At 38.4% G+C, this 11,730-nt stretch overlaps 2 protein-coding genes across 3 annotated transcripts; both read left to right on the top strand.

The window, feature by feature from the left end:
- The first annotated feature begins 804 nt into the window (after positions 1–804).
- Positions 805–3,255, top strand: b3galt6 (UDP-Gal:betaGal beta 1,3-galactosyltransferase polypeptide 6). Of its 2 annotated transcripts, none has more exons than XM_032513389.1 (2): positions 805–1,253; positions 1,930–3,255. In XM_032513389.1, exon 2 carries the CDS (start codon positions 1,940–1,942, stop codon positions 2,957–2,959), a length of 1,020 nt encoding a protein of 339 aa, XP_032369280.1. In that variant the 5' UTR covers positions 805–1,253; positions 1,930–1,939; the 3' UTR covers positions 2,960–3,255. The 2 variants fall into 2 exon arrangements, with proteins under 2 accessions (XP_032369280.1, XP_032369281.1); XM_032513390.1 differs by lacking the exon at positions 805–1,253 and adding an exon at positions 1,452–1,534.
- Positions 3,256–6,947: 3,692 nt separating this feature from the next.
- On the top strand, positions 6,948–10,327 carry tmem167b (transmembrane protein 167B). Its single transcript, XM_032513480.1, has 3 exons — positions 6,948–7,186; positions 8,522–8,653; positions 9,188–10,327. Exons 1-3 carry the CDS (start codon positions 7,177–7,179, stop codon positions 9,268–9,270), a joined length of 225 nt encoding a protein of 74 aa, XP_032369371.1. The 5' UTR covers positions 6,948–7,176; the 3' UTR covers positions 9,271–10,327.
- Positions 10,328–11,730: the final 1,403 nt, after the last annotated feature.

Genomic DNA, 11,730 nt, shown 5'->3' with positions numbered 1-11,730 from the left:
TGCCCCTCCCGCAATGAAACACTGAACTTCCGCTTGCATATTTCAAAACAAATCATCCTCAAGCCTTTCAGAATGTCAAATGTAAATTATGTATTTTGGGCAATTAATTACGTTTAAATTGTCATAACACATGGGCCTATTTAAGATAATGCACACACTGCTAACCGACAAAAGAAATTGGGCTATTTAATGTGTTTATTTGACTAATTTGCAAATGTGTGTGAAATACTTTAACATTGTTGACGTGGGCATTTCAAACTAATTTCACACCTGGAAATGATGATTAGTGAGTGGCGGATCTAGAATCAGTTTAAAATCGCTTGCATATAGGAAAATAATTAATAGCGTTTAGGAACCACGTTGTTTTTTTAATTTGTAATTTGATGTTTTCATTTATAAACAAAACTCTGATGCATTAATTAATGTTTAATTCATCCATTCAATGTTTATTATTTTGGTTGTGAAGAGAACTACTGTACAAAAAAAAAAAAGATGGCAAAAGGCTACATGTGTGCTTTTATTTTGAAGCAAATGTATTTAACATCCGGTCCTAGTCTCCAGACCTGATGCTGTGTAGAACATAACTAGACACGGGCGATAACGCGCATGCACTCGTCGGCAGCTGTCTTCAAACTGCTGCCCCTTTTTCCTTCTCCTTTCTCAAATACGTTTTCGGATTATACATGACATATTTAACAAAGACAACTTTACACTTTGCTCCGTTATTTTTTATGTAATTGTGATGTCATATTGAGTTCTTTATTTTTTTTTAAGTTAGGCTTTGAATTTGTCCATTCCCTCTTGTGTAGGTTTGTATTTGTTCTAATAATAACAGTTATAAAAAGAAAACAAAAATAGTTGTCCATTTGAGTGTTTATTTTGTGAAACTTTAATTCCCTTCTTACGGGGGCTCCACTTCCGTTTCCTCTTCGTCACTGCCACGCAAAGTGACTGGTTCAACGTTACACTAAAAAACACAAAAAATGAATATATCGACACCGCTCAAGTCGGCTAGCAAACGATTTAACCTGCTGCGTTTAACCTGCCTGGCAGACGCTGCTAAGCTTAGTGATTTTTCATCTCCTCGTTAGCCCAATATGAAAAGCCTGTGTGTGTTTGCATTCAGAGGAGTGAGCTTACAAAGTACGCAGAGGGTCTTCTCTCGGTAGCTAGCGTTAGCCCTGCACAGCTGCCATCTGTGGCCCGCTCTGGCTGTATCAATCACGGGAAAGGGTACTTTCCAATTAGCTAAGGTAAATAAACAAATCCTCTATAATTTATTACTGCTTACAACATTGATGCGACACGTACACATTGAGTGAAACGTTATAGTTCAACTACTATCTAAGCTTAGCAAGCTGAGGTGAGGTTACTTTGCTAACATGCTCAATAGCTACCGTTATTCAATATTTTTACAATAGCTGCCGTAATTGAATAATTATACAATAGTTACCGTTATTCAAGGCAAAATCTTTGATTCATATGCAACCATTGGTGACCTCACTAACACCAAACTTGTAAACAGGAATTGAAGGTGCTATGGTCAATTTAATGTAATTTTCTACTATAAACAAACTGACATTAGAGTACATACTAGACATATTTCTGGTGCTTACGTTTGTTTACATCTGTACTGTCTGTACAGCCTAAAACGAGCCAAAGTAAATATTTAGTTCTGTGTGACTAACTGCACCTTAATTCAGGCACATTTGTAATGTATCATTCGATGATAAACACACAAAATGCAGATTTGTCAGTATGTCAGTAAGACAAAACTCTTCGCTCATTTTCTGTCAGCCAACTGTTTTTTAGAAGTTTTTTGATAATGCTTGCACAAAGTTTGGTTGCAGTTTAATTGGGTTATTTTGATGATCAAACTTATATTTTGAATTGCATTAAACGCTAAAAGTCTTTTGTTTTTCACCCCAGACTAAGCACCATGAATCTGTTACGTCTAGTATGCCGCCACAAGACAGCCCTGGTCATTGGTACTGTGTGCAGCTTTGCTGTCGTTCTGGTCTTCTTGGCCAAATGTACCTCCGAAACCCTGAAACAGGGCCACCAGGATCCTCCAGGCTTAGCCCCTCGAGCCAGTGCTTTGCAATCCCGTCCAGAGCAGCATAATTCACCTTCCACATCCAAAGAATTGTCAGCATTCCTTGTAGTCCTCATCACAACTGGTCCCAAGTACACAGAACGGAGGAGTATCATCCGCAGCACTTGGCTGGCCAAGAGGGACTCTGATGTTCTGGCTATGTTTGTGGTGGGAACTCAGGGACTTTCCAACGAGGACCATCAGAACCTTAACACAGAGCAAGGGAGGCACAAGGACTTGCTCTTACTGCCTGAATTGCGAGATTCTTATGAGAACTTAACACTCAAGCTGCTGCACATGTACTCCTGGCTGGACCAGAATGTAGAGTTCAAGTTTGTCCTTAAAGCAGATGATGACACATTTGCTCGCTTGGACCTCCTTAAGGAGGAGCTAAAGGGGAAAGAGCCAAACCGGTTCTATTGGGGCTTCTTCTCAGGGAGAGGGAGAGTGAAAACAGCTGGGAAGTGGCGGGAAAGCTCTTGGGAGCTTTGTGACTACTACCTGCCCTACGCACTGGGTGGGGGCTACATCCTCTCGGCTGACTTAGTACGTTATGTGCATCTTAATGCAGGTTACTTCAAGACATGGCAGAGTGAGGATGTGTCATTGGGCGCCTGGCTGGCGCCAGTGGATGTTCGTCGGACGCATGACCCACGCTTTGACACAGAGTATAAATCGCGTGGTTGTAACAACAAATACTTGGTGACACATAAGCAGAGCTTGGAGGACATGTTGGAAAAACACCAGACTCTGCAGCGCGATGGCAGGCTCTGCAAGGAGGAAGTCAAGCTGCGACTTTCCTATGTGTACGACTGGAGTGTGCCACCCTCACAGTGCTGCCAGAGGAAGGATGGCATTCCTTAAGTTTTGTCCTTTTTACAAGGCCCTGAAGTTGCCTTCTGATTTGTCTGATTGGGTCAGAAAAAAGTAAGGGAATAATGTTTTTCGACCAATTCTCAAGTGTTGCACAAGTTACAGTCATGTAACACGTTCCAAAAAACAAAGCAAATGCCTTAATGTGGATAGAAACCCCATTCCAGATTTGGAAAACCTTTTCACTAATTGTGAAACTCAAAAAGGACGATTTCACTGTTTTTACATCACTTAGGAGCAGGTCTAAGCTCAGTCTTTAGTGTTCATTTAGAATAGGTTTGACAAATTAAAAGTATTGACCTGGTCCAGTGTGGTCTGGATAGAGGAAAAGGAATTACATTTCAGTCTCTCAAGCCTCTATGGAATGTGTCATGCAGTATAACATTTAGTTTACAGGTAAAAAAATCAAACTTTAAAGCTTTTACTATGATGTCTAGTGTTTTTCCACTGCTGGTAACAGCTCGACTTGCCTCGGCTCTACTCAACTCGATGCACTGTGCGTCCATTTTCCATTGCAGAATAATACCGCCTCATGCGCGGGGCGAGCCGTGGCTGGTAGTCATACCAGGAAACTGCCGTGACCAGACTCAACACACACACAGAACGTCATGTTGCCGCAGCCAGAAGGCAAATTAGTTTATAATGAACCCGGAGGCAGCAAAAGAAAAAACGCTGGATGAACTATTTACCGGTAAACACAGTGGGTTTGTTCAGGACACCCGCGCCTCCATCTGTCGCTATGATGACGCAGTGATTAGTGACGATTCTCTCTAACCAACCTGTAGTCTGCAGGTTTTCACATCACCTTTTGGTATCACCTCAGCTCGCTTGGAATCTCGATTGAAGTAGTACTGCAAAAAGTACCTGTTAGCAGGTACCAGAGACTTTTTCGTAATGGAAAACCAAAAAAGGCGAGTAGAGGTGAGTCGAGTAGATACCATGCAGCGGAAGGTGTTACAACTTTAAGTGGTGTAACTGAATTGGCTGAAAAATGTGACCCCTTAACTCTAGAACAGGAAGCCAACTTCAGCCCTGTGTCCTCTTCGACCATTAAACTGCTTTTGCCTTCTTATTCGGACCCATGCTCACGTCACCACCAGTTTACCACGTTGGTGGTCTATGCCTCTCCGCAGTCTGTGCTTCTTCTGCTGTACCTCCTTTTTATGGTTGTTTCAGTGTAGTAGATAATACAGGGAAACACAGACGGGCAAATCTTAACCTGCCATGATGTCTGAATTTTATTTGTGAAAGCATTTTTTATTTGTATTTTATTTATTGTTAATTTATTCTGCAGGAAACACAACACACTGGTATTGGGATAAAAGAACAGTGGCCATGGTTGCTGCTTGCCAGTAAAAAATTGTATTTATAAACGTGTTAGGAGAAATCATGTACAATTCAAAGAATTAATGGGCAAGAAATGTTTACTTTTTAAATGTAAAACGCTTGTTTGTTGTTGTCGGTACAACAAGGTCTCATGTGTTTGGAGGTGCAAAGAATGTGTAAGAGAAAATGGTTGAATGTGTTGTATTCAGCAGGCCTTTGTTTTCTTTACACTGATTCCTGTGTGAGGATATTTACATTTCCAAAGCATCAGTCACACTTTTCACACGAAGTTTAGGTCAGATATCAAGTTATTTGTGAAGGTTTGTTTGCAGCACACCACAGATTCAGATTGAAAAACTTGATATAGAATACCAGCTGTCACTTGGTCACTTTGGTAAACCAGAATATGGTTTTAAAGTCCATAAATCATTATTCATGGATTACTTGTTTTGTTTTCTGATGTTAAGCTCTCCAAACGTACCATGTGATGTCAGTATCTGTGTCCCAAACCTTGTGAAATATGTACAGTGTTGATTAAAGGGTACGATATGTTGAAGCGCCAACAATTGAGGAATGGTGCAAAAAGATCTACTTCCATGCTCGTTATTAATGTGTCTGTTACGTTTTTGTGAACAATGACATGACTATTTTCTCCCTGTTTTCACTAGCAGATTATGATTCAATATCAGTGTTTGTTTTTACGTACATGGTCAGCCTCCCTGGATGTTTTATTAAAAATTCTAAGTGTAATCTTGTCACTTCTATTCTTATATATTCATTGTTTGAAAGGATACATCAGTCAAATGCATAGATGTTGTAAGATCTTCTACAAAAGGCAGAATTGCTACCAAGAGGTCTTATGTTTTTTTTAACAGTTCTACGAAATATAATTCTTTCTATGGTCACATTTGGGAATGATTCTAGCGTAACACACTTTTTGAGTTAATATCTTTACACAATTCCGATTTTTAGAGGAAATACTTACACTTAAACATTATTCTCAAAATATTATGCATTTGTATTATTCCAATCTGAAATATATGCAGTTGTCAATCAAGGATCCTTTTAACTGACAGTAGCATAAAGTAGGAATTTGTCTGAACTCCACAGTAACAGTATTGGTCCCTTTGTTCTCGTCACTAGGAAAAAGTTTGGATATGTTTCTCACACGAACAAACTCCGGAACATTCTGCAAGCTCTCGCTCTTCTTCTTCTCCTCCAGCTATTACAGCAAGACAGGACACATCTGTGTTTGGACAGCCTACCTAATACAATTTACCAATATCTGACTGCTTCTGACACATGCCTGAAAAAGAAATAGATTATTATAAATGTTGTATTCCTACGGCTGTGTGGTTTTCCGTCGTTCTTCTAAACCAACGTACTCACAACTTGTATTTTCTGCAGCCTTATGCGTAGCTTCACCACCAAGTTGGAGGGAGGACAGAGGCCCACCTCCTTCTCCTTGTGCTGCTCTCTCTGTCTGGGCTCCAGTACACACTGCAGCGCCGGCTTCTGTCTGGGCAGGAGACCACTGAGGACACATGGAAAAAATACTGATAACATGATGGATTAATAGATGAAGCTAAGCAACCCCAAAAATAACATTTCTTCCCTGGTGTGCTATTTAATCATCAATGCAGATAGTTTGAAATTACTTGTTAATTTACTTTATTTTATTGTAATTAATTTTTTTCTTGGATTTGTTTAATGTTTTTCCAAGTAAAAATACACAGGGTATCAATATGTGGTACCTGTCTAGGTAACAACAGAATAAAATAATTCAAGAAATTGAATTAAGAAAATATACCACACATTGTTGCATGAAAACAACGACACACAGAACCCTCCACTCACCCACCCACCCATACATATAGTGTGCATGACATATTCTATGTCTGTGGACATTTACGATATAAAACAATTGAGATAATAATACTAATAATAAAAACAACAATAAAGAAGAAGAAAAAAACACCCTCTACAGAGAAATGTAACTACTGTGGTTTGTCTGTTGTGTATTTAAATAAACAGTGTATACCCAGCTCTAGTTTGACACAGAGGGAAGGTTCAAATTGTCTATGTAATTAGAAAGACGTTAGAAAGATGTTTTATAGAACCTGCAGGTAGAGCCTAAATTGGTGTGCACTATTTTTCTATCTTCATGAAAGAAAGGATATCCTTAATCAGGGAACTGCATGAAGGGGCATTTGAAGACTTCCACCCCAGCAAAATTAAACGTGTTGACACAAGTGTGATGAATGCAACAAAGTCAGCTTTATATGAAGAGAGGGGTACTGCGGATATGTCAGAAATCTGACTTTAATCTCAGAATTCTGAGAAAAAAGAATTCTGAGAAAAAAGTTTGAATTTCTGACTTTTTTTTAATTAATCTCAGAATTAAAAAAAGTCAGAATTTTGACTTTAATCCATAGACCGTTAATGCGGTCTATGCTTTAATCTCAGAATTAAAAAAAAGTCAGAATTCTGAGAAAAAAGTCAGAATTTTGACTTTAATCTCAGAATTCTTAAAAAAAAGGCAGAGTTCTGAGTTCAGAGTCAGAACTCACATACATTTTTCACCAGTGGCCCAAATCCTCTTCCGTACAAATGAATTCCTGCATGATACAGGATTATGTGTAAGAATATAGTTCAAACCATAGACTGTATTTCACCTGTAGAGGGCAGTAATACGCAGAGCAGCGTCTACACTGCCGGACTCCTACAATATGAAGAAGAAGCCAGTGAAACCGGAAATGTCAACCGAGTGACTGCGAAGCAAACTGCAGACTGCATTATAACTCTACTTTCTATAATATGATGGAATGCTAATTTAAAGGAAGAAGCAGTCATAATAAATCGTCAGAGAGCAAACTGCGAATATGACAAATGGTAGGTTTACTGAGTTATGCAACTAACGTTAGCTAACTTTACTTCTTGGACGGAAAGCTAACGTGAAAGCTAGCTAGGTCAGCTGTAGACGTGGCCCTGGACAGCACTGTACGACTTTTAACACTACTTGTTTGTTTTAATTAACTAATGTTATAGATGTGTTGCACAGTTGTGCCATCGTTTGTGAACAACGTTTTTCCTCGAATTTTTTATGTTGGTAACACCGTATTTTTCACCAGGCTACAAGGTTTCTTGCTAACTTGCTTTGACTAAAGCTAGGATATCGGAAACGTTAGCCAATGCTAAAAAAATCCAGTTAGCTAGACAACAACAACAATAATAAAATAGACAAGAAAACTTGTTAGCTTATAAGCAAACTAACGTCAGTTCTTAATAAAACAACATTGTTCTGTTCTCGTTCACCGCTGATTTGGCAACACGAGATTTTGAACGTTGCTGCTAGCAAATCTGGATTTACCAGTCAACAACACAGTTAGTAACGTTAATGTACATGCAACGTTAGTGTAAAGTGAAAACCCACCACTACACAGGGCGTATATGTTACTTTTTGAATTACTTAAAATTGTGGAGACAATATCAGACGTATAAAGCAGCATACGTAAGAGCACAGCCATTGTACGTGGTAGATGTAATCAGGTGACAGAATGTTTGGGATATTACAATAACAAGTATATGTGCACTCTTATCCTTGTAAAATCACCGTTTTTACTGCTTATGGAGCAGTAGAAATGGTCGATATGGAGAAAATCAAATATCCCGATATTTTTGACCAAATACCTCAATGTCGACAATTGGTGCTTTTCACAATGAGATTTTTGATAAATATTTATCAGTTATGTTGACATAATGACTAAGTAGGTAAAGGCGAAGAATGGAACAGCTGGAGCAGTCTGATGTGTTCAGAAAATTACATCACTCTACTGTAAACAATGCAGCCGTTGAAACCAGGAAAAGACAACACTTGTGTTATATCAGAATATTACAATATCCAAAATTTAAAATATCATCTAGCTTCATATATCAATACAATATCTAAATATGTCCCTCTGCAGTATTGCAGCAAGAATGAGTTCTAAGAATTCTAAGTGGATTACTTGACAACTGGTTGTAGTCAGGGTACATTTAGATTCTATGATGCTAAATTAATGTGGACTGGTGTTGTCTCAAGCTTTTTATATTCAAGAGTATTCTATTTTTGTGATTGTTTTGTCTAATTTAATTTAGCTAACAAATGTTTTGTAATGTGTGAACAAGTAATGCATTCGGCTAACTGGCAGGTAAGGCAGACTGTGTGATCTTCCCCCTCTCCCATAGTGTACTCTTTTGATGGCATCCTGGTGTTCGGCCTGCTGTTCATCTGCACTTGTGCATACCTCAAAAAGGTGCCTCGCCTCAACAGCTGGCTACTATCAGAAAAGAAAGGAGTGTGGGGCGTCTTCTATAAAGGTAGATATATCATTTCTACAGAAAACGTCCTTATGGACATTCCTAAAACTTGAGAACTCATTCTTTAACAAGTAGTTTCATCAAAATGAAATCTAAAAGGGTGAAAGATGTCAATAGTGTCCTTCATATCATTGTGTATATTTCTGGGGAGAGCTGTCTAACTGGCATACTGGCTTACTGTGATACTTTAATGAAACCAAGCCATCATCAATGTTAGTTCCACATGCTCTTATTGCTACAACAAGTACGAATGTCCACTTAGAAAAGGCCTAGGTCAGACCTTTTAATCTCAATCATTGTTTCATTTCAAATGTAGTGTTCTGTCAAAAATAGTCAAAACAACAGATAATGTGGCACTGCCCAAATATTTACAGACCACACTATAATGTTAAACTCTTTTCTTTGTCCACAACACTTGCCTCACTGATAACACATGTGTTTACATAAATTGCTATATTGTCTTTGTTCTGTATCTTTGTAGTTGACCTGTACTTGTATTCACTTATCCTCATTATCCTCCATCTTTCTTCTCAGCTGCGATAATTGGGACGCGGCTTCACATTGCCGTGGCAATTTCCTGTTTGGCCATGGCTTTCTACATTGTCTTCTTGAAATGATAGTCAGACTGGACAAGAAAGGACCAGACAGGGGCAGGTGGGGAATGGACTCATCTCTGTGGTCATGTGCTAATCCATGTTGGGGGAAACCTCTTGGATTAGGTGATGATGAAACCCCATTGGCCCTTTGGACCCATGTGAAAGACTAGCCAGTGCTGCCCCCTTCTGGTGACTGGGTACATAATTCCTCCCTTGATATGTGTGCACATTGCACTACAGACATGACGGGCATCCGTGATCAGCTCCAGTTATTGCAGAGGAGAGAGACAGTTTGGTCACTTTTTATCATTTTATTGTAGGGTAACACTGTTGGTTGTCTCCATCCACACCCCATTCTATTTATAAAAAAGATGCAGAAGATTGAAGGGGAGTGTGTGCATTGTACCGTATACCTGTATACAACCTAAAATTAGCCTAGCTGTATATATTTGGAAAAGGATATGACCAATAGAGATTTGCCAGAGGTTATGTGTGATCAAACTGAAAATGATCTATTCTGCTTGCTCCCAGCTACGCTGTTTTTTCTGTATCACCTTTTGTGTCAAGGGTGAGGGGAAGATAAACAAAGCTAATATATAAAGATGTTCTTGTGTACACTACTTTACTTTTTTGTCATCTCTTTTCCTCAACAGTGCTGTTTGGCATCTCTAAGTCTCTTTGTTTTAGGTTTGAAATACACATTTTGCACAGGTGTATGTATTTACATTGCCATCTAGTAATAGTTGACATGTCACAGATTGTTACAAATTGAACTGTAAGACACGTAGGATTCAAAGTACTACCATAACTGTAGAGTATCACAGAGAGAATAATTTTTGGAGAGTCATATGTCAACATACTGTTAAAAATATATATATAATAGCTATATCAGACTTGCCTGACTATTTAAATGCAATGCCAAATAGGACGGTGCTTCTCATGTCTATAAATTACATACTGTTATTCTGAGTTTAATTCTGCCACCTTATTTCATATTTTTAAAAGAAGACATTGTTTTGATAGGGGATGCAATGCAATTTTCAGTAAAACATTAACCACACTTTCTGTGTTTGTTGTCTTTAAAAAAAAAAAACAATATTTAGTGCCTAATGTATTCACCCCAGTCAATTTGAATGTTTTTCATGTTTAAGTTTTTTTTTTGTCAGTGGGTTTAAATAGGTTTTGTTTTGTTTTGCTCTAATCAACAGGACACATAGAAGGAGGAAATCCTCCAAATCAATTGAAATGAAGTATAAGTGAAATAATGTAACATATACATATTCAAGTTAATATTTAGATGAGGCAGCTTTGGGTCCATCATTTGTGGATAGATCTGCATCAGTTTTGCACTTGTATCTATATGTGGCCCCTACATTTTCTCTGTAACTGCTGAAGCTCTGTCTAGTCACATTAGTACTGAGTCATTCTTGGTCATTGATGTAGTTCTTTTTAAAGCCATCTATGTACAGTGTTGTCATGATTGGGGTTGTTGTCTTGCTGTAGAATAAATCATCTCAGGTTTTCCTCTAATATACCTCTGTATTTCTGCAGCAGAGAAATCCATAGAAATTGCCACAGCATAAGGCTGTCTCTACCAGGCATCACGGCTAGCATTCAATATTTCTGGTTTCGGATGTCTACGGAACACAACATGTAGCATAATAGTCTCTTCTTTTTTGGTCCCATTAGGCCTTAAAACTTTCTTCCACATTTTTTCCACATACTTTTTGCAGACAGAACAGATGTCAATCCAAGTTGTTTTCTAACAAACTGGGCTCACAGAAGCGATCTATACACTGTATGTGGAAGCAGTGTCTCTCATCTCACCCAATGAACCCTGTACCTCCGTTACACTTGCCACACACCCAAGCCTCTTGGTGGCTTCTGCCACTAATGCTTTTGTCACAAACACAACCTGCTCCCAGCAAGATTATAACTGCCATATTTCCATTATCTATGATTTACCTTACTCTATTCTGTACTTCACTGCTTTGGAAATTGTTGTAGGATATACCTTTTTCACAGCACACAATTTGACTTACATTAGAAAAAGCCTAGGTGTTAATAACATTAGCAATGGCTCTGTTCCATTCAAGTGTCCCAGTAAGCACATTACCAGGACCTTGAAACGGAAGCAGCTAAATGGAATTCAGGAAAAAGAGCTTTTTTTTATGTTCCTTTGTCCAATTAGCTGTTGGACCTTCTCGTAATCAACTCACAGTGGCTTGCAACGCCTTCATTACACAGGTGATTTTTATTCTAAAAAATGTCTTCGCTAATAAAAACAAAATGACTGCACTTGGCCATTTTTAGCTGTGTGCCATAATACATGGGTGAATACTGATACTTGTGCAATCAGTTTTGATATATATACACATAGTTATTTTGGCTTTGAATAGTCTCAAGTGTTGATCATAATTACATTATTATGATTTATTAGTAAAATATAAAGTCCAATATTATAGGTAATGTACTATTATG

Source organism: Etheostoma spectabile, chromosome 4 (genome assembly GCF_008692095.1).
Source record: "Etheostoma spectabile isolate EspeVRDwgs_2016 chromosome 4, UIUC_Espe_1.0, whole genome shotgun sequence".
NCBI classification, from domain to species: Eukaryota; Metazoa; Chordata; class Actinopteri; order Perciformes; family Percidae; genus Etheostoma; species Etheostoma spectabile.
Note: the sequence above shows the minus strand (reverse complement) of the source record. Positions and strands in the feature narration are given on the sequence as shown.

Coding starts and splice junctions, on each gene's coding strand:
- b3galt6 (XM_032513389.1), top strand. CDS start 1,940: ATGAATCTGTTACGTCTAGTATGCCGCCACAAGACAGCCCTGGTCATT.
- tmem167b (XM_032513480.1), top strand. Junction 8,654..9,187: donor GTGGGGCGTCTTCTATAAAG/GTAGATATATCA, acceptor CTTTCTTCTCAG/CTGCGATAATTGGGACGCGG.